Raw genomic sequence first — 23,361 nt, 5'->3', positions numbered from 1 at the left:
CACAGCCTACCCTTTTCTTTTTTTAAAGGCAGTGTCCCCCTAAAACAAAGCACTCTGTTCAGTGATAATTGACCGTGTGAGGCTGTATAATCAGCCTTCAGCCATGATATGAATGGGCGTTGTCATGGTAATCCTCTGAGAGGGAGACAAAGAGGGGATTTGGTGTCTCCAACAGGTGTTCACGTTGGGGGACTGACAGCATCTATACCTACACCACCCCCAACACACACACACACACACCTCTCCTAGGAGATGACATGAACATCAGGTCAAACGGTAGTGCATTAACTTCGACATAAAAATTAACACATTTAGAAAATGATGTTATGTTGAAGTAAGACATACTTATAAGTCTTAGGCTAACAAAAAGATTGGCAGTTAATAATAATATATTGCTCTTAGGACTTAGTTTTCTCTCATTTTCTCTTACTTCGTGACCACTGACCGGCTCCCAACTTGTTATCTGAACAATCCCTCTCAATGCATGGATGACAAAGCTTAACGCTGAGCTCTTCCGTGTTGTGACTTGGGAGAGGAAGGAGCAGGTGACACACGTCTGGCCTGCTGGAGTGTCCTTCTGCGGTGACCCCGGGGCAAAGTGCAGCTATTGTTTTAAAACAACAGGGGGGTCTGCTGCTGCACAACAATGCTTCATCCGAGACCGGCCTCTTGTAGACCACCAGCATGTGAGATGACAGCATCAGATCAATACATACATTTATTTTCTCAACAACATCCCAGAAGCCTTATACTCCATGCCGTGTGAGACCGGTGTGGGATGTTTGTCACATTCTTTCATAAACACACACACACACACACACACACACACACACGCCAGAGCCGTGTGACTTTGCCTCCTCTGTGACAGCCGAGCCAATGGTGTAATCCTCAGGCTTTTCAGATTACTCCAGTTGGGGTCACATTCTACACCAACCTACAGCGGGTCAGCTTTCCACGCGGCCGCTATCAGCGTGCAGCTCGCACACGAGCCTCACAGCACAGACGAGCCTTTTCCTGGTCCGTGTCTGACTCTTCATCTGTCCTTTTGACACGTGGGTGGCAGCAGACACAATGATCTCTGACTCTTACATTTGCATAGGGGCTATGAAGACGCTAGGGTAACAATAGCCTTAATCAAATTGGGGGGGGGGGGGGGGCATATTAGCAGAGAAAGTATTCCATAAACAGGCCTGTAGTTGTTAGGATTTCATATTGCATCTTTCCACAAATTCAGCTTGTTTTTTGCCAAGAAAGTGTCTCTGTTTCATTGTTCAGATCAGGACCGTCTGTGTGTATCCGGCCCGGCCAGGCAGCTGAAATAGACTCCATGGGAGGGTGTGCTCTCTCTCTCACAGGCGTCCGTTACAAGCCTGGCCACATCTGCAGCGGGCCAGCCATCTGCACCCATTGTCTCAGAGGCACAACACAGCCCTGCACGCATGGCTAGCCTCGTAAAGACAGGCCCTCTCCCCTCTGTCCTCATCCGTCCCTCATGGTGCGGGGAAGAAAATGACTTCTTAATCAGTCAAAAGGGACAACAGAAGTGGAAAATCAAGCTAGAAGTAAACCGCACTTCAATGTTATCTTAGAAAACTTTAAAGATTAGGAAAGTATGGTTCATTTCCCTATCAGGTAAATTCTGTTGAACAGAAGCAGCCCAGCAGATGGGCTCTGATCATCCAGACATTAACCATAATCTCACTGGTTTATTAACTTCGTATCTCTATGTGAGTTTAGATTGCTTTAGACCTGGAGAACTAAACAATGCAGCTGGAGAAGCTGAGGGGAAAACAAGAAACAATAGGGAAGAAACAAATGGATTATCTAAGACAAATAACCTCAAACTGCCTCTGAAATCATATTAATATATGGCATTCACACCAAAGGGAAAGCACCTGAACACACCACCTTAATGTACCAAATCAGACTCCAACCCTTTCCCTATGTCTCCAATATCCAGGTTTTTAAAGTCTGTTCACATGCATTCAGACAAAACTGCGTCTGCGTGCAAAAGCGAGACAGCTCTTATAGGTCATAATTATTTGGTTCATGTCAAGTGACATAAAGCAGCGTCGTTACAAATGGAAGCAGGCATTATGTGTGTTATGTGTTACTCTCCTGCAGTATTGATAATGAGGATTTATTATGGGCAAGGTTGACAATGAATGCAATGTGCATGCGTTAGTGGGAGGGATTATCCACCAAGTAGGGCAAGTGGCTGAGGCTAAGGACTGCAATTCCATCGAGCCTAGTTCAGTTCAGTCATCGGCTCAGTGCACAGACGGGACAGGGAGAGCGACTCAACCGCTGCCTATTTGTCAAAGCCCCCCCCCCACCCCCCAAAAAAAAGCCGAAAGTAAAAATGGTAAAGTACATGCGACAGCACAGCGAGCTGAAACCCGAAGAGGTTCTGTCGGAGTCTGATGCGTCCATGGACCCGCAAGATTTCGGAGACTTGTCCGACTATTCTCTCAGCGACGTTTTATACTCCAAATGTTCCGCAATGGACCAAATCGGCACTTTCATGAAGAACGTGCAAGTGCTGCTCGACGCCGCACATTACATAGAAAATAACGAGAAGAGCAACGGAAGTAAGTAAACACGGGGCAGCAGGGGATATTAACACGTAATGCGCCGAGCAGACAACAATAGAGGCGAAGGCGACAAAAGACGCGCAGCGGAGAGATGAGCTGGCCCGACAGCAGCCAATGATATTTCACCTGCTACTGAATTTTTTTTACTTTTATCGACTTTACACTTCTAAGATATCATCAATTGAAAGGAGGTCGGGTAATTGTCTACATTTTTTTTAAATTCAGCAATAAATTGCATCGCCAGAGACTGATTGCATATTTAGCCTTCAGCTAAATTATCTTCTGCTCCCATTAAAACTGTTTTTTTGCCGAGCATAGGAGCCTTTTGCTGAGTAGGCACGATTCATTTATTATAAAACAATCTATGCTTGCATATGTGCGCATGTGGGTTATTTCATGTTGCTTAGATATGTATGATGTTTGAGACTATTTCCTATTTCATCTTTATATCTTAGTCGATCGCAGCTCCTTTTCTCGCATTAATCATTTACATATCGGTTTCTCTCAAAGATATCACATTCAAGGACCCTCGTGCGTGCACGAGCAGTGATTTACAGTTTATTTTCTTCTAAACATTTTCAATTCATAGCCCACCTATCATTTGCAGAAGCAGCTGCTGCTTCCTTGTATGTGTTGTTCACATGGTTTCCACATGGAACAAATTGTAAAGTTCCCATTGGTCGACACACATGTTCCCAGAGCAAGAGTCACGGGGGACAGCCAATCACACGCGGGCTCACGTCTGACGTCGCATGTTACTGGGAAGGAGGGCTCATGGGAACTGTAGGAGTTTTTGAGCCACACTAAGAACAGTAGACCAGAAGTGTGTGTTATAAAAACGTAATGCATGCATGTATTAATATTAACATTTTTTAAGAAGGCTTGTCTTTCTATTACACTGAGATGTATTTATTTTAGTTTAATTCCAGGGATGTGTTGCCACTGGCCACACATTTAAATGTAATTTGGAATTCAGGCCAAATAAGGTCACATCCATCATGCAAATCTAAGCCCTCGTGAAGCCTTTCGCTTGCAGCACATTTGTAGAAACGGTATGATATTTTGAATCCTCTTGATCTTTTTCATTACCAGAATGTGAGCATGGTTATGCGTCAACATTCCCTGCAACCCAGACTGCACACCAACAGAAACAGCGTAAATTCAAGAACAGGAAATTGGACAATATTCACAATAGGTAGGTTTGTTGATTACAAAAGACATTTTACAGACTTCCTGATAAACAACAGTGAAATCCTTATTAACATTGTATTATCACTTATCAGCATGATGGTAGAGCGCGATTACGGCACCATTGCAGCATTAGTTTTTACAACAATTTTATTTGGTTTGTACATATAGATTGTAGAATATGTTGTATTTTGCATCATTAAGGCTTGTATAACAGTTGTGTTTGTATATTTATGATTTCAACAGGTCAGCACACAATGAACTGGAAAAAAATAGGTGAGTAAAACTAAATTAAAGAGGTAATCTGTATGCATGTTCAGTCAGTACTGAGAGGCGAAGACTACACTCAGGGATATTAAGAGACATGAAAACAGGAACACAATGAAAATGTTGTGACTGGGTAGTCATCTTAAATTTCCATTGCTATCTTTCTTCAATTAACTATTGTTATATATGCATAACAAGTGACGTGCAAAAATCATACAGAAGAAGGAGAGGCAGCCTTTTAACTCCTGTAGTCAATGAGGAACACGGGGAGTCGATCTCAGGAGCCAGCTGTCTCAAAATGGAGCTTCAAGCTGATAAACCACAAGCTTTCTCCACTCTGCCATGTTCGCATATCTTGGTGCATACCATTTCAAAATGAGACGCACTGCAGGCCTATAAATCAGCTTATTATCATCACAGGACTTCAGAAAATAAAACTTGGAAATGCACCTATTGTGTGTGACGGCATTGTGCAATTTTGCAAGGCAAATAAAAGGGAGGTGTAATGTAGCAGCACTGTTCCTGGAGGACACGCAGACATTTCCCCAGTCAGCAAATGGGAAACATCTGTTTCCAGACAACAGGGCTCCTTCCTGACACAGTCTCAGCAGCAGATTTAACAGCAGCTTGCTTTGCTATGCTATGCTATGCTATGCTATGGATACAGGATAAGGCAGCCACTGCCCTGAGCGGGACATATTTATCCCAAAATTAAATGCCCGGTTAATCCTCAAAAGCAAGCCATGTGTGTGAAAGTCTTGGTTTGAGAGATGCACTAAGTGATGAGGAAGAATGGCATCTTCAAGACTCTTGAAGATGCCCTTGCATCCCTTGCTCTTCAATCAAGAGCAAGGGTTATTTCATACTGAGGCTATTTTATATCACAAAATGGTGGCCAATGCAGAGAGAAGAGCTGACATCACAACTTGACCTACATTTTACTACGTTATTTGAAAGGAGAGTGAGTGTCCTTTGCCAGTTTCTGCATTTGGTCTGCATCCAGAGGCCTCGGTGGATCAGAAACAGCACAAGCTGACCTCAGCAGCTTTTAAATCTGGGGCCAGACAGATCCATACGTAATTGCAAAAGAGTCAGATGGCGTGGCTGATTAGCAAAATGGATAAACAGATAAATCAAGTGCCTAAATATATCTCGACTGTTACATTGCTCATCACACATGGATTAATGCTAGCCGATCAGAATTAGAATAGATCAGCACCGATCAAATAGTGGTTTGCCTTAACTCTTACTCCACTGATCGAATTGGATAAGGAGGAAATTTTATAATCTGACTTAATCACAATCAGTGCAGAGGACAATCGTACATTAGGCTGGAAATCCATCATTGTGTCATGAATAATCGTTGTATAATGCACATTACTCTATGCATGCTTACTCTGAAGAGAAATGACCCGTCTTGATTACGTCTCCATCCCACAGACGAGCACATCTCCGCCTGTGTTTGGAGAGGTTGAAGTCCCTCATTCCTCTGGGAGCAGAATGCAGTCGGCACACCACACTAGGACTGCTGAACAAGGCCAAAGCACATATCAAGGTGCGGTAGCCCCGGTAGTATTGCACCACCGTGGGATTAAGGGCTGAATTCTGTAAATTTGTGTGCTTAAAGGTAATAACGTAAAAGTATTTACATACTGTTCCCATTTGATGTACAAGGGGAGGCATCTAGCACTCATTTGATTCCTATGTGAGTCCGAATGTGAATCCAGAGTGACGGTTTGCAAAAGCCTTACTAGTCAATGGACTGATCCAGGTTTTTATTTTATTTTTAGAACTACATTGTATTTTAGTCTCTTAACTCTTGTCAAGGTACAAGCTGTGGTGATACTTAACTGTCCGTCCAGCGTGAACACAGTGCAGCTCTATCCGTCTACAAATGCTGCTCAATTATTTAGCCTGAAATCCACTTGAACTTTGAAATGACTTGATTAACCTTAAGAGCAACAGATCAGTCCTGTTAAAGCTGCCTGCCTGAATGGGCCACTGAGTGTGGCCCATTGGTCTCAAAGCATCCAAGCCCTTGATGGCTACAGTCTAAGCCAGATACGATTCTTTTGAGGGATGATTGAGGGCTGCAGTGGGACAGTGTGTGGGAGTTTATTACAGCGGGGGGGGGGGGTAAAGGATAAAGTACCTACTGTATGATGTCAACTATTGACTTTGGACTTGCCCGTTTAAAGTCCAGGACATGTGGCCCCTGAATGCTGCTGTGTTGTGTTTTTGTGTTGTGAGAGTAAGATGGCGGAGCAGGTGCTGGCAGCATGAAGAGCTAGCTGTACATTAACCAGCCGTAAATCTTGCTCAACAACTGGCTCGCATATAAATGTTGGTACTTATTAATATGCCACTATTGTAGCATACGTCAGATTTGTATTCATGGCACGGTCAGATGTGATGATTGGTGTGAAGTGATTGGATTACAGATGTTCGTAGTGCCTCTTCAGGACTTTGGTTATTTGTTAGCTTGTTAGACATATTTAAGTAAGCGGTTTGTGTGTTGTTTGAAATGAACAAATAAATTAGAGCTAAGAAGGCAAAGAATGAACGTATCTGACAAACGCAGGGCACAATGACATTTATGCTCATTTGTATACCCATGAAGCAACTCTGCCTTTTGCATTTAGTCATATTTTACTTATATTAACCTCACACAGAGATGCCAGCTATTCCTCTAGAATCCAACCAGCAAGTTGCAGTCCTTGTGTGTTGAATATTTCATGAGAGCGCACAGGGGGCGTCACATTTGACGACTAACACATTAACATCACTTCACTGCGCACAAGACAAGTTCACCATCCTCTCATGCATATAGTACGTTAATCACCAGGAACATCTAGAGAGCTGCATTCATAGCGGTGTGATTCAACGCTACATAACTCACGTAAACACCAAATGTGGCACACACACACACACACACACCGATCCTCTCGATAATCTTCACATGGCAGCACAATTAACTCTTTCGCGTTTCTTATTTAGAAACTTGAAGAGATGGACCGGAGGAGTCTGCACCAGCTGGAGACCTTGGAGAGGGAACAGAGGCACCTGCAGAGGCAGCTATCCCAGCTGCAGACTCATGGAGACCGGGACCGGGTCCGTACGGACAGCCAGGGCTCCCACATGGACTCAGACCGCTCAGAGTCTGACAGAGGTCAGTGTCCCAATCAGAGCCTTCATCCCCATATACACTAAGGCAGGCACAATTTCTAATATTTAGACTTGCACGACCCAGAAAAATGAATCTGTATTCATTTGTTTTTGTGCAGAGGAGATTGAAGTTGATGTCGAAAGCACTGAGTTCTCCCATGGAGAAATGGACAGTGTAAGCACCAGTGGTGTAAGTGACCTGGATGACATCAGCAGCCGGCAGAGCTCCGCCAGTGATGAGGGCTACTCCACATGCAGTCTAAAACTGGCCTTCTCCACTTGAAGCACCAGCCTATTATGTTTACTCCAGCTGCAGTCCTCTATGGCTCTCACCAGTACCAGCCGAAAGCTCCCATTGTCCCTTTGCAGTTTAGGTTAACTGCCTTCATGAGAAGAACCAGCCTCAATCCCACCTTTACCTGACAAACAAAATGTCTACCCCCCCCCCTCAAAACCAGCCTTAAGTTCAACACTAAAATGTCTCCTTCCAAAAGCCAAGGGGCTCCTCTACAGTCTGAAACATCTTACACAACAGCCTCAAATTTAACTTCTCTGGCAATATACTTCTTCATTTTCAGAGTTGACTTAACCAATCACCTGAATGTCCCTTCACCCATTACCAGCTTGAATCAACCATACCTGCACTCAATACTGACCCTGTAGAGGAACCCACGCATCAGTGTCCAACACTGAAGGGGGAACTCTACCTTTAGTCAAGTTCATCCTCTGAAACCAGCAAAAACCCTAAAAACCCCCAATACCAGCTAGAAGCTCACCATTGTGAACGTTTGCTCCATTTGCCTTGTAATAACATTGCCCTTTTTTCTCTGGATAATATAATCCAGATGGCACTTCTTGACAGTGTACAAGCCAGTGGCCAAGGGCTACGATGTCTGCATTCCAAAATGTTCATCACACTCGTAGACCCTCTGCTTTAAGACCCACACCCATCACACCAATCACCGATCCATGTGGCGTCCCTTCTCTTGACTGAAACACAGTCAGTCCACCCTCGTTATTCTAATGTATTTCGCATATGATTATAGTTATAGTTTATATTTATTTTTGGTATATTTAATTTAACTGTAGCTAAGTATTTGGTCATGCTTGAAAGAAGTTAGTTTTCTTCACAATAAAAAAAAAAAATAGTTGACGTTACTTGACATGAAATTTAACCCCAACTGAAGCATTTGCAGTGCTGAAGGTTTAAATGTATTATTTAAGGTTTTGTCTTTTACACTGTGGCGCAAATTCTTTTCCCATATGACAGTAACAAGCTATCCCGCACTTGTCCAAGCACAAGGCTGAAAGCAATAAAGCGTCTACTTTCATCACAACTGTAATGTTGGCTGTGTTCAGCACACTATTCTGTCCGTCCGACACCAAATTGCAGTTTGCTAGTTTACCACTTGCCCCGGTAGTGGCATCAATTTTAATATTCAGTAGGAAATATGATTGTAATTGATTTAAAGAAAAAAGCTATGGTGCATGTGTGTTGAATGTAGCTATCATGTTGTAATGTGCTTTGGATTGACAAGTCTTTAAAAAATGTCTGTAGCATGAACAACATAAACACTACAGAATACCGATTTTGATTTATACTTCAATGTTTAATACTGTATCGTTTATGTATTGTAGCATACAAAGAACGCAGTTCAAATCCTTGACATTTGGAAACTTCCCATTAATGATTATATGTATTTTGGACACAGAATTGCACTGCTGACCTGTTAAGAATCCATGAAACCAAATAAGACATTTCAATATGACCATTCAAATGCATTTTTCTGGTCCAAGTCCTAAGGAGATCACCACCAAATTGTGTCTTAACATGGGTATATGTCTCTTGCACAAAGTTCCTTGTTACAGGTTCCCCAGTCCCCCCCCAAACCTGTTTGGGAATCTATAAAATGCACTATGAAAAAGACTTTTGTTAAGGAAGTATGTCAAAGCACGCCCCAGAATGTTTTCTCTTGTGCTTCAATCAGCCATCCAAGGTGACTTTTTTGCAAAACATGCTGCTGGTCCCCTGCTAGTACTCTGTTACAGTTCCTGAAAACTGTCCCTGAAATCGTAATAAACCTCTACCGCCCAAGCATAAGTAATGCTGTCTTTTTTTGGAACACCTACCATCAAGAGTCAAATTTTCCACTTGGTTGTCTTGTATTAGACTGACGTGTATCACATAAATGAATCACGTCAGTAGCAACACTGTTCATGAAGCCTCCTGAACTACAGTCCAACATGTCAAACTAATAAACTCTTGAGACGTATGTGGGGAAAGAGGGTCGCAACAGCTGCAAAATGCTACTAGATTCATTTACATTGCTACAAGTCTTTACTGCCACCTACAGGACCTGACGGAGCAACAATGAACGTATCATGTAACAGTCAAAATGAGTTAGAAGCAATAATCTAAAAAAAAAAAATGAAAACAAAACAATGTTTATTTCACTGTTATATACACATATTAAAACGTAAATTCAGCCATGTCAAATCAACACCGTTATTGACATTCAGACTCCAACAACGGGTCAGTGTTTAAAAACCAACTTCAAATTTACAAACCAAATCTGCAGGTGTATATTTAGACTCCTCTTAGCAGGTATTTGGCCTCAGTGAAACCTGGACACAAACATCAAACTCTACGGCTTTCCTACAACACCGCCACTGCCTTTTGTTGCGTAACTAGTGACCGTGTTCCAACCCCTGTTTGGATTTCTTTTGTTTTTGTACCTACATAATATATAAGAAAACTACATCAATATTTCAAACAATGGCGCGCAAGCAATTCCATTCTTTACCTGGGAAACATAAATCTTGTAGAAACACAATGGAAATGCACCGACACAGGTTGTACACGGCGGGTTATTATACACAGAACAGAGCATGTCATTGTGGCATTAGATGTCTGACGTTGTATTTTGACGTGTCGTGGTACTGAGTCATTGGCTTGTCTGCAATACCACATGTTCCCACTCCCACCTTTCCATTGACGCTTTCTGGAGATGCAAATATGCTCCTCTTTACCTAGACAGAAAAAAAACAAACAGTTTTTCATTATTGATTCAAAATATATAAAGAATGGATTATTGAATAACTATTACAATACACACACACTAAGCTAAGCTAGTAGGTGAAACATCTCAAATCCTCCGAAATCTGCCAAATTTCTGATTTTCATATACATATATTCATGTTATTGTGGAAATTTACACTTTACAAAATGTTGATATCAGACAGCAAAAGGAAGGAGACATCTACAGTAAATAACAATTGTCCACAATTGCCCCACTGCATCATGGGTTATCCATCACTCTCTAATAAATTCAAGCCTCAATGAAAAAACATATTTAAAAAGAAGTACCTGTCCTTTCTTGTTCTTCGAGTAGGCTTTGTTGTTGAACTGTTGCCACTTTGACTTTTGCTCCTCCCTCTCCGTCTCCAACTCCTTCATCCTCTGTACCTTCTTCTGGGCTTTCTTCTTCTTGTACTCTCTCTGCTCTGCTATCTGCTCTTTCCTAGAAAGACAGACAAGGAAGAGAAACGTATACAAATCATTTCTATGATGTACAAATACAATGACAAACATGATATATTAAATATGAAAAAATAACATTTGATGTTGATGTTGCTTCACTAAATGTATATTTGGGGTTCTAAGGGAAAGATGTAATTTTCAACCAGCAATGATTAATAAAGCTAGAACATTGGTGGATAGTTAAAGAGATGTCTCCAGAATCACAACAATATTTCCTGTTAAAATATCCAATCAAAAACCAGCATGTGACATATTTAATCCAGGCCTGGAGATGGTTTGTTTGTCCATAGGAATCCCAATATTTCCCGTACATTGTTAATAAGCAGGACGAAAGCAACGGTTTATGTGTACACACATTAAGTGAGTGACAGACACACGTTTTTGTGTGTTCATACCTTGATTTTGGCTTCCCGTCCTCGTTGGAACGTTTCCCCTCCTCTACTGCTTTGAGGTTCTGCAGAGGAATCACTTCAGCGTTCCCGTACCCGGCGAAGGTAACGGCTGCAGTGCCGTTCTCCCGGTCTATCTCCTCAATCTCAGCCTCATACACCCTGCCAAAGAATCACGTCTGTAAGCAGGTGAGTATGAGCCAAATACTCAAGCTCTACTTAACAAGCAATGTTTCAACCAATATATATAATACTAATGATGAATGAAACTGTGCAACATATACGACTATTGGATATTATTTCTATTGGATATTCTTTCTATAACAATGTACCACAGGTACAGACATTTCTGACTTTTGCCCCCCCTTAAAGTCAAACATACAGCTGCTTGTCTTAATAACCAAAGATGAACAAATACAATGGGTGGACAGAACATCATCCATTAAACCACTATTTAAATTAAAATGAACTCAAACGGTTGTGCTATTACATGCAATTGCATATATTATTTTCATCAGAAGGGGCTGGTGATACTCACTGTCCGTCCTGATTCCAAACAGCCATACAGCTGTCCCCCACTTTCCAGCCATGCTTTGGGGGTACAGGCTCTGAGCCGTTGGTACTAGAAGAACTTTCAGTGGGCTGTGAGGTCAGGAGGTCTTTCGTCAAGTCAATGACTTCCTGTAGAAGAAATGCAATCAAACGGTCACGGAAAGCGTAGGCAAGTTTCCCCCTCTGTGAAAGTTTGCAAAAGTGACGATGGTAAGAGGCGAGAATGAGGCATTTCCAGTGTTTTCGCTTTCCTTAAATAAAGCACAGTGGGGAGCCCTTACGGCATGTCTCACTATTTAGGGTTAGCATTCTAGACAGATAAGATGCTTATAATACACCATGTCAATACCAACATAACGCTTTAAAACTCTAAATACAAATTTAAAAAATGTGTTAAAATCACATTTGCTTGTTTGTGACGACCTGTTCTTAAAAAAGTAAGAATATATTTTACAATACTAGAACGTTATCCAGCAAGAATGCAAAAAGAGGTCTTAAGGATTTGAATATTGAAAGCTGCTTTTTTAATTTTACAGTTTTTAAATTAACAAATAGTTTCAATATGTATATAGCATCTATCACTATCACTATCAATATATTCTACTGTGCAATATCAATATTCTGTGCAATATCAAAATGTCATATGTGCAATAATGTGAACTCCATTTTGTCAGATGATGTCTTATTTTAGTTTTAGAGTTTACTTATTTATTATAAATGTGTTGTTTTTTTAATAAATGATACCTCATGTTGTTGCACTATACCCGTTGCTGCTGTAATACTACATTTTTCTCGCTGTAGGACTAATAAAGGATAATCTTTTCTCTTCTATAAATCCTGCATGTCATGTATAGTCATCTTTACATGTACATAACTGGCCAATTTAATTATATCCATTCAGTACTTATTTCTTTGCACTATTAGTATTGTTTCTTACAGAACACTCAACTTTTACACAGACGTTTGTTTCTTACTTTACTGTTGGTCATTAGTGCTTTTTTATATATTTAATAAGACTTATACTAGCATCTATTTTCCACTACTATAAGTAAAGCATCGTTGTCCTTGTCCCTAGAGGTATTTAATTGTCATCACTGGGTTCAGTCGTGGTTAAAAGCAACGATCAGATGATCAGTTGCTTATAAAACTAAAAGTAGTAGAGCCTTTATGTCCTTCTATACGAAGCCAGCATTGACAAACACGCTTCATCGCATTCATACGAACCTGTAAGTCTTTCTGGAGTTTAAGGAGGTCTTCATTTTCCTGGTCGGTAGATAAAGCGACTTCTACTTGCTGTAGCTGGGCTTTGTAGCTGCTCAACTGTTTCACCAAGTCGTCCGACATCTGTGTGTTGACAAAAAAGAAGAGAACGATGGGTCAACTTAGCTGCATTAGCACGTCCGAGAAGCTAAAGTTAAACACATTAAATCTTAAATTAGCAATCATATAATCACACAAATTGCTTGTGTAGTATATTACATGCGAAATGAGTGAAACCTTGGGTTCTAAAATCTAAGATTAAAGGAAAAACATGATATAACACTATTTCACAACATTCACGTTAGCCTAACGCTAAGGTTAGCAACATCCCTCGGCCTCTTACGTCGACGGGAATCTTACGTATGACGGCTAACGTTAACGCTAGCAACAACACAAACACTAAAGGGGGTCGGTGTGAACCTTACCTCAGTATAAATGCTCTTGACCGTTAAATACAGCAGGCATCCAATTCTCAAGTCGACGATTTGCCAAACCGACAGCTGAAAAGAACAACAGTGCGCGTTCCTTCCTCCCGTACACAAATATCCAATCGGAAGTCCAAGATAGATGTTCTCGCGATAACAAGCGAGATCAGATGAAGTCAAGAGCGGCACGTTAGCGCCCCCAGCGGCACCATGGATGCACAGTAGCTTCTGTTTTCTGTTCATTTTCCAAAACTGGTATGTACTAGCTATAACATGGAAGTATGAGATATATATATATATATATATATATATATATATATATATATATATATATGAACATGTATATAATATACAAATATTATATATATATATATATATATATATATATATATATATGCATATATGAACATGTATATAATATACAAATATTATATATATATATATATATATATATATATATATATATATACAGTTGTGGTCAAAAGTTTACATACACTCGTAAAGAACATAATGTCATGGCTCTCTTGAGTTTCCAGTTATTTCTACAACTCTGATTTTTCTCTGATAGAGTGATTGGAACAGATACTTCTTTGTCACAAAAAACATTCATGAAGTTTGGTTCTTTCATGACTTTATTATGGGTTAACAGAAAAAGTGACAAAATCTGCTGGGTCAAAAATATACATACAGCAACATGAATTAGCAATTTTGGTGACTTAGAAAGTTGTGTCAATGAAATGAGCTTCATAGCATGGCCTCTTAACTTCTTGTGAGTGATTATGAGTGACTACAGCCGGTGACTTCTCTGAGGCCATTTAAATAGGGCTCATTGGATACAAACGCCCACAAACGCTACAATGGGAAAGTCAAAGGAGCTCAGCATGGATCTGAAAAAGCGAATCATTGACTTGAACAAGTCAGGAAAGTCACTTGGAGCCATTTCAAAGCAGCTGCAGGTCCCAAGAGCAACAGTGCAAACAATTGTTTGTAAGTATAAAGTGCATGGCACTGTTTTGTCACTGCCACGATCAGGAAGAAAACGCAAGCTATCACCTGCTGCTGAGAGAAAATTGGTCAGGAGGGTGAAGAGTCAACCAAGAACCACCAAAAAGCAGATCTGCCAAGAATTAGAAGCTGCTGGAACACAGGTGTCAGTGTCCACAGTCAAGCGTGTTTTGCATCTCCATGGACTGAGAGGCTGCCGTGCAAGAAGGAAGCCCTTGCTCCAAAAGCGGCACCTTAAGGCTCGACTGAAGTTTGCTGCTGATCACATGGACAAAGATAAGACCTTCTGGAGGAAAGTTCTGTGGTCAGACGAAACAAAAATCAAGCTGTTTGGCCACAATGCCCAGCAATATGTTTGGAGGAGAAAAGATGAGGCCTTTAACCCTAAGAACACCATGCCTACCGTCAAGCACGGTGGTGGTAGTATTATGCTGTGGGGCTGTTTTGCTGCCAATGGAACTGGTGCTTTACAGAGAGTAAATGGGATAATGAAGAAGGAGGATTACCTTCAAATTCTTCAAGATAACCTAAAATCATCAGCCCGAAGGTTGGGTCTTGGGCGCAGTTGGGTGTTCCAACAGGACAATGACCCCAAACACACATCAAAAGTGGTAATGGAATGGCTAAATCAGGCTAGAATTAGGGTTTTAGAATGGCCTTCCCAAAGTCCTGACTTAAAATCCCATTGAGAACATGTGGACAATGCTGAAGAAACAAGTCCATGTCAGAAAGCCATCAAATTTAACTGAACTGCACCAATTCTGTCAAGAGGAGTGGTCAAAGATTCAACGAGAAGCTTGCCAGAAGCTTGTGGATGGCTACCAAAAGCGCCTAATTGAAGTGAAAATGGCCAAGGGACATGTAACCAAATATTAGCACTGCTGTATGTATATTTTTGACCCAGCAGATTTGATCACTTTTTCTGTTAACCCATAATAAAGTCATGAAAGAACCAAACTTCATGAATGTTTTTTGTGACAAAGAAGTATCTGTTCCAATCACTCTATCAGAGAAAAATCAGAGTTGTAGAAATAACTGGAAACTCAAGAGAGCCATGACATTATGTTCTTTACAAGTGTATGTAAACTTTTGACCACAACTGTATATATATATATATATATATATTATCATATATATAGAGAGAGAAATTTAGGTTGGGAGCCACTCCCATGGATCATGCTGCTATAAATCCTTCCGCTTCGCTTTTAAAACAACGCATGTTGTAGTGAAGCTGTGCCAAAACAAATCATACAATACTTTGTACTTTAGTATGGATGTCAGATGACTAGGGTGTAGCATAGAGAAACCTCAGGACACTAAAACTCGAATATATCGCTTTATAGATACCCTTATAATACTCCTAATGAATAAATATCATTAAGTCATTATAGTAAAACATGTGTCCTGATGTGTCTGTCTAAATATAATTACTTAACAATCCTAAAGTAGATAATTAGCACTGCATGCTCATTGGCATGCATTCAAATCCTTAGTGTATCCTATAATCTGGCACACATTCAGCATTGCAAATAAATTAAATCTAGATTTATTCTACTTTGATATTGGTAAAACAAATTATGTGGAGCTGAAAACTTTATTCCAGTAAATGCGCTGCTCTTACTCTCTCACTACTAGTGATTGATCTCTTTAGTACATTGCTCCAATCCTCTCTATAGCTGCAGGTATAATTTCAAGCTGTTTTTCTTTCAGGATATATCTGAACATTTTGCTCATAAAGTAGAACTGCAAAACGATAAAGAGTGTACTCCTAATCCATTGTAATTTAATAAACTACAGATATTACATCTATAAATCAAAAGTACTGTTAATGTCATAATCAGCCTGTGGTTTCAGTGTCTGAGAGCAACACAAAATTGCTTTTTAAATCTCCAGCAGCGGATGAACTCCGCCCATCACTGATCTCACTGAAGAGGAGTCAGCATCACACATCCTCAGCGTCAGATCAAGCCCATATAAAACAACGTACTCTCCACTTCAGCCACAACAGATGACACGATCTCCCTGAGCCAGCACTACCTGCAATGTAAGTCTGTTTTATGAAAGTTTTTATCCTAAAATGTTATTTATAAGAATAGTCATATCATAAAAATAATCTCATGTGGGGAACTGGGAATAAAACCAATTTCCCTTTATTTATTTCTATATATATATATTTGTCTTTTTGATATGAAAACACATTTCTCATTCTTCTCTGTTGTCTATTTTCTGACTGACAAAGAGGACAGAAGCACAGATTTCTTCAACAAAATCTTCCAGTGGGCAGAATGAAAAGACTCCACTCTCTAATGCTGTGTTCCTGAATGGGTGAAATTAATAGACTGTTGGCAAGCACAGCTTCCAAACCTCCTAGAAGAGCGCTGGTCGGACACAATCATCGACACCACAACTCATACTGATGGGTTGTCTTAACTTCACCAGCGGAAATGAGACCTTGCCTGGCAGCCGCCTTTATACTGTGCAGACCTCTGTGCCTTTAACAATCCTCGTGGGTATACTCATCCTCCTCACTGTGTTTGGAAATGTGATGGTAGTTATTGCTGTGATCACAAGCCGAGCCCTGAGAGCACCGCAGAACTTGTTTTTAGTCTCTTTGGCATGCGCAGACATCCTGGTCGCCACCTTAGTGATGCCGTTCTCTTTGGCGAACGAACTGATGGGTTCCTGGTACTTTGGTAAAGTGTGGTGCGAAATCTACCTGGCTTTGGATGTGCTCTTCTGCACCTCATCCATCGTTCACCTGTGCGCCATCAGCCTGGACCGATACTGGTCCGTCTCTCAAGCAATCGAGTACAACCTGAGGAGGACGCCGCGCAGGATTAAATGCACAGTGTTCATAGTTTGGGTACTGGCGGCGATCATTTCATTCCCTCCGCTCATCACGATGAAGAAGGACGAGGGTAAAGAAGACAGCCCGAAATGTAAAATCAATGAGGAGAAATGGTACATCATCTTCTCCAGCACTGCCTCTTTCTTTGCACCCTGCGTCATCATGATTATGGTGTACGTTCGAATATACCAGATTGCCAAGAAAAGAACAAGAGCCCAGCCAGGTGAAAGGCAGAGAGAATGTCACAATCAAGGAGACAAGAAGTGTGGCTTAGACCCTCTGGAAAGAAAAGACAGAGGAGGGAGGGAGGTGGGAGAGGCGGACGGTGGAGAGATCAATGGGCTAGATGTGGAGGAAGAGCCCTCCTCGTCCGATGGGAATGAAACCGTCCTTTGTTCCCTGAAGAAGAAGAGGGGTTTACGAACAACCAAAGTGGCTCAGGAGAAGCCCGGAGAAGCCTCTCCACAGCCCTGTGTGAGAGTGAGCAAGTGGAGAGGAAGGCAGTACAGAGAGAGGCGCTTCACATTTGTTCTGGCTGTGGTCATGGGAGTGTTTGTTCTTTGCTGGTTCCCCTTTTTCTTCACGTACACGCTCACCGCTGTGTGTGACACCTGCTGCGTCCCGGAGACATTGTTCAAAATGTTTTTCTGGTTCGGTTACTGCAATAGCTCACTGAATCCTGTGATATACACTATATTCAATATTGACTTCAGGAGGTCTTTTAAAAAGGTCCTTTGTAAAAGGGACAGAAGAGGTTTATGAATAAGATTTTAATGTATACATTTCAAAAACAGCATTTTGCCCATCTATGTTAAGACTCCTATCAGCAGTGTAAATATAACAAGAAAAAGACATTAAAAGGTATTTATACAATATTTGAAAAATGTGAAATGTAGCATGTTTTGCTTTAGTGTTTTAACATTTAGTGTGCTTCCACATCAGTGGATCCTTGTAACAGTAAATCATGCAACAACGATTTAATGTGCAGTTTGTTTTACAGCTAGTATTACACTGTGACAACATGGATGATACATTTTCTACGCGCATGTATTCATTTGTAACAGCACTTAAATGTATCAGTCAACTACCAGATATCATCTCTCATGATTTGGGTACTTGTCGTATTAAACTTTAAAAGGCTTTGAAGACTGATTTAGACATAACATGAAAGTGGACTGTGAAACTGTGAGTGAAAATAATAATGTCTGTAACATAGAGGCAGACTACTGGCGCTCATATCACTACTATCTAACTTCATTTATCAACTTTTCCAATTAGCAGACCACATTGTAGTGCAACACATATTATACTGCGATCCACTGAAATGTCAATAGTTTGTAAACGAACATGGCCAATGATTTTATTATGACTGAAAACTCAATCATGTGCTCATGACAGTAATTATCCTGCGAGAGGAATGAAATGCCAAAATGATGCCTATTATTTGAAAAGTAGGCCTCTCTCTCTCTCTCTCGATAATTGGACATAATGAAAGGAAAGACAGATTTAGAAACGTAGATGATTGTAAATGCTACAGTATTGCCAAAGAAAAAAACACTATTCATCTTTGTACAACAGTACAAACAATAGCAAGAGCACATGAAAGCAAATTGTACTCAAAAAGATATTATCCCCGTATTACCAACAATCTCCTTCACTCATAACAAGCACGAGAACGTGACAATTATTAGGACAAGAAGATTACGCCTGGGGGGTACAAGTGGCACAACAATATTGAATGGAGTTTATCATGAATTATAGGCCTTCATATCAGGATATCATTAAATCATCCCCTGGAGTCAAACAAAAAACAGTCAGCTATAGAGATATGAGTGGCTGCTGCAAATTACACTGCGAGGTTAATTAACATCCACACAAGCTTATAAATGTGGTGTTCTCCTATACATGGTCCGATATCAGCATTCCCCATCTCTTCTGCTTTTTTTAGCACGCTGTTAACAGCACTATGGCCTTTTTATATCAACTTTTCTTCAACAAATAGACTTTTGGACCCCTATCAGTCTGTGAAGCTGAAATTGTGTAAATGCGCCATCCGTAATGGCTTTAACTTAGCAAACATGTCTACCAACCACCTCTCATGTATATACAGTAAATAGCACAGAGATTCCCATGACTTGCTCTCTGGGACTCGGGTGTTTTGAGATTCCTGTGGTACACATGTTTGGGTCCAACCACGTCTGAGAGTCTTAAAATACAACATATCTTACTTACCACAAATGGTAAACCAAAGACCTACTGTATTGCTGCTAAAGTTCCCACGAACGATCTGACACGAGAAATATCAGAAAACATTGGTATTTGAGGCTTTTTTGGCAATGACAACGTAATGCAAGATAAAGCTGTTTTGGCAAAGTTGTTCAATCAATATGAGGCATTGGTGTCATTATGTTTGGACTGGACGGTGGAGAAGCTCTGGAAATAAACAAACTCAAATTAATTATTATAGTTCTAACAGAAGCAGCTAATACTGAGCAATCCACATTATGTAACATTTAGTCCCTTAAAATATTTGCTAAACAGTCCACAGAATATCTTTTCTTGGCCCTGATCAATGTGTCTTTGAAGATTAAAGTGCAACCTTTAATTCAAATGACAACTATAATAAAGTCTGTTGTTATGCTTGAGCAGCAGGACGCATACAGTAAATGTTGAGGCAATGTCCAAGCAATAAAGATTAAATGCCAAAATAATAATAATTACAGTCCTTGTCCAGAAAGAATAATGAAACAATGGAATCCTCAGAGTTGACGCGGCAGTATCTCGTGATCAGTTTTCAATCTTCTACGCCTCACTCACATCTCTATAAATTATGGTTGGTTACAAGTTGGTCACTGTTACTATTCCCAGCGTCACACACACACGTCCACTCTCGCAGTCTGCCCAGAATGATTTATTTCCCCCTCTAAAGAGCCACTTCAGAACATCACAATTCATGCTTGTGACACCAGGGCTTATAAAACTATGCTTTATAAGCTGCTTCTGGCAGGCGTTCCCACAACTTTCACACAGATCCCCAGTCAGTCTTCTCAATTTCTTTCTTTTATTTCGTCCTTATTCCTCCCGCCCTCAGCTCAATAAGTGCTTCTTAAAGCTGCTAGTCATGTCTCTTAAACAGGCTGGCGGATTAAAGACCAAAGAGAAGCGATCGCGTCCCAGACACAGAGATTGTCAAGCGAGGATTCCACAGAGTCAGACAGAGGCATCAAGACCATCCTAACAACTTTAAACCATAGCTAGTGATGAATAGAGTGTTTTTAATTGAATGTCAGGTCATTCTTTATGGATTGAGCACAATGCATCATTGCATCATGCACGCTGGGGCATACATTACTCCCTCCCTCTTGAATTGATAAGGATGTGAGATAATCAAATGATGTTGTGAGGGATGTAAGCAGCAGAACGATCTTGTTTAATATGCCTCATGCGATCCCCGTTACTTTCTCTACGCTGCTCAGCATTGCATCTACTTTTTACTCAACAGAAAGTGTCTTGTTCTAAGCCATAGTTTTTGAATGTGTTTAAAGTATTTATTTAGAATATTTATAGTTGTATGCAGAAGATGAAAACTGAAAGTATTGGTATTTTCTGAATTTCGCTTTTCCAGTGCTGAAGAAAGGGAATGTTGTTATGACTATTTAGGATATAAAAAGTTAGCTTCAGCTTACATTTTTCTTAGCTCATCAAAAAAGCAAAACATGCATGTCTGGAAGGGGCTCGAGAAGACCCCAGGGGAACGAGGACCTCTCTGGGAGTTGAGAGAGCCACAGGAAAGAGAGAGAAAGAGAGAGAAGACAAGAGCAATGGGATGAAAAAGTTAAAGGCTGAGCCTTTAAAAATGGGTATTACTAATTTGTCTTGAGAGACAATAACTCTAGCAATATGACACAGCGAGTTAAAATCGAATACAAATTGGAAAGAGTTAGAAAACGCTGATTCTTCATGCTCAACACCATCAAAAGTACAAATACTGTGCCCCTGTGAAGCTCCATGCACCATCTACAGCAATGCTTTATATGCTCTGCAGCAAATCTTCATCGATACCACATTAAGCACTGGCAAATCTCCTGCTCCGGACACCATAAGTCTTCCTTAGCCATCTTGTTCTGTCTGTGCTATCGATCGTATCCAATTCCAGTCTGGCCCACTCTCCTCCTCATGCACAAGATTCTGCACAGCAGCCCTGCCCCGCCCACGACGATGATGTCAGCTACACACGCACACAGAGTAAACACCAACTCCTGATAAAGTTTACTGTGATTGTACTTTATCTGTCCTCACCAGCCAGCTGTTGTGGACAAGAACTCATCCATCAGTATGCTGTCAGTTAACAAACACCTACACACAGAAAGAGCCAGCTGCAACACTGTCAACCACTTCAAGGGTGTCAACATTGTCTGTTCTGCCTCTTTTTGGCAGGTTCTCAGGCAACAAGGCAAGTCTATACCGACTACTGTCGTAGATGAATCATGAATCATAAAACATGATTGCCGTTTGAAATGAAATCATTACATGACCACATCATGCAGATGGAGTGGAATCAATATCTGAGGTTATTACTAGCAGCAACAAGGATTTCTAAGGGTGTCAGTAACGGCTACAAACTATTTTCTGCATAGGCTATATGCAGATAATATCAATTTCTAAGGCAAGATAATATACCATATATGTTTGTAAATAAAAGATTAAAAGACAAACGTAATCAATTGTGTATGACTACATTCCTAAAACTAACCAACATGAATAAAAGACAATCTAAGCAAGAGAATACACTGATTTTTTTTTGGATTGTGCTCAGGCTTAAATATCATGTTAAAAATAATATTTTCAATTTAATTTTATGGTTTGAATAGTAAATGATTCCTTCTATTTCACATATGTAGGATTAACCAACTACCACACTGCCATATTTTAGTAATGCCAGTTAATGTAGTGGATACAGATGAGTGTTTGGTCGCAGTTACCTCTACTGTCAGCAGATGGCGCCTCGTGCGGTCACTTTCCGGGTGATGTATGTTGACAGGGTTCCCTTTCCTTAGAAATGCAGAAAGTGCTATGTAGATCTGTTCAAACTCTGAAAATGTAAACATCAGACATGTTTAAATGTATTGCAAGCAGTTCATTTTGTTTAAGATATTGCTTGCAACAACTGAACTTAGTATCGTAACTATGTATGTGGGGTTAGCTAGCTAAGTTTCGGTTTGTTGACAAAATTTTTGTTTAGAGAAAAGCCCTGTGGGCAAAATAATACTTTAATTGATGATATTGCAATGTGATTAACAATGCACGAATAGCCTAATTTGTATAAAATGTATATTTATTAGATTGTTATAGCGCTACCAATCCTCTTAGCCCATAGCTCCCTATTGTGTTGCTAACAGTTAGCTAATCTAGCTAGCTAGTTTTCACACTTTGAGACGTTTGATTTGATTAACAGCTACAGTGTGCAGCATTTGTTTGTGCACAAGTTAGGAAAAAAACCGCAGGTGGTTTAGCGACACTTACCGACTTTTTGAACACATTTCTTCAAAGAGACGTTTAAAGACAATCCATTGGAACACATATAATTGGTGAACTTCAGATGGACATTTAGCTTTAACCTGCAAACTAAGTTTGTTTTGCCAAATTGCTTAAAAAATGGCAGCCGGAAGTGACATTTCTCCTTACGCTACTAACGGTACGTCCCCATTGATGAATAAAGAGAACATACAATACGTGTAAATAAGATTAATATTGATAAAGACACTTTGAAAATAGAAGTTTCTTTATTTTAAGCTTAACTTAGCTCCATACTCAAATGTAGCTAAATCAATGCATAGCAACTGAATTTGGACTTGATTCATTTGCATTCAGTTACAGATTCTAGGCACTTGATTGTGTGTAATATTGTATCTATTGTATTTTCTGCTATTTAATTATCTTGCACCTCTTTTTGTCTTGTACAGCTTACAGTCAGATACAGTTTGCAGCAGTTGTTTGTTTCTGTTTTTCATAGCAGTGATGAATTTGCACACTATGTTATCAGGAAACAGGCCCATGCAAGGGATGTACTTTCTGCACCAGCTCAGGAAGTCCAACCTGCCTCAGGAGCTGCTGGTACTCTATGCTG

At 40.4% G+C, this 23,361-nt stretch overlaps 3 protein-coding genes across 3 annotated transcripts; 2 read left to right on the top strand and 1 right to left on the bottom strand.

Moving 5' to 3' along the window:
• Positions 1-2,242: 2,242 nt before the first annotated feature.
• On the top strand, positions 2,243-9,303 carry LOC137879902 (max-interacting protein 1-like). The gene is made up of 6 exons (XM_068720879.1): positions 2,243-2,591; positions 3,687-3,789; positions 4,029-4,058; positions 5,490-5,604; positions 7,047-7,218; positions 7,334-9,303. The coding sequence occupies exons 1-6, from the start codon at positions 2,363-2,365 to the stop codon at positions 7,495-7,497; spliced, it is 813 nt and encodes a 270-aa protein (XP_068576980.1). The 5' UTR covers positions 2,243-2,362; the 3' UTR covers positions 7,498-9,303.
• A 340-nt stretch (positions 9,304-9,643) lies between these two features.
• On the bottom strand, positions 9,644-13,511 carry smndc1 (survival motor neuron domain containing 1). The gene is made up of 6 exons (XM_068720892.1): positions 13,382-13,511; positions 12,921-13,040; positions 11,683-11,825; positions 11,151-11,306; positions 10,582-10,735; positions 9,644-10,244 (listed from the first exon to the last, which is right to left on the bottom strand). The coding sequence occupies exons 2-6, from the start codon at positions 13,038-13,040 to the stop codon at positions 10,107-10,109; spliced, it is 711 nt and encodes a 236-aa protein (XP_068576993.1). The 5' UTR covers positions 13,382-13,511; the 3' UTR covers positions 9,644-10,106.
• A 2,888-nt stretch (positions 13,512-16,399) lies between these two features.
• Positions 16,400-18,318, top strand: LOC137877383 (alpha-2A adrenergic receptor-like). Its single transcript, XM_068717268.1, has 2 exons — positions 16,400-16,430; positions 16,626-18,318. The coding sequence occupies exon 2, from the start codon at positions 16,803-16,805 to the stop codon at positions 17,994-17,996; it is 1,194 nt and encodes a 397-aa protein (XP_068573369.1). The 5' UTR covers positions 16,400-16,430; positions 16,626-16,802; the 3' UTR covers positions 17,997-18,318.
• Positions 18,319-23,361: the final 5,043 nt, after the last annotated feature.

This window comes from Cebidichthys violaceus, unplaced genomic scaffold, assembly GCF_023349555.1.
Source record: "Cebidichthys violaceus isolate CVI_PGR_0920_01 unplaced genomic scaffold, fCebVio1.0.p SCAF_10, whole genome shotgun sequence".
Classification (NCBI taxonomy): domain Eukaryota; kingdom Metazoa; phylum Chordata; class Actinopteri; order Perciformes; family Stichaeidae; genus Cebidichthys; species Cebidichthys violaceus.
The sequence above is the reverse complement of the archived record's forward strand: the minus strand, read 5'-3'. Positions and strand labels throughout refer to the sequence as shown.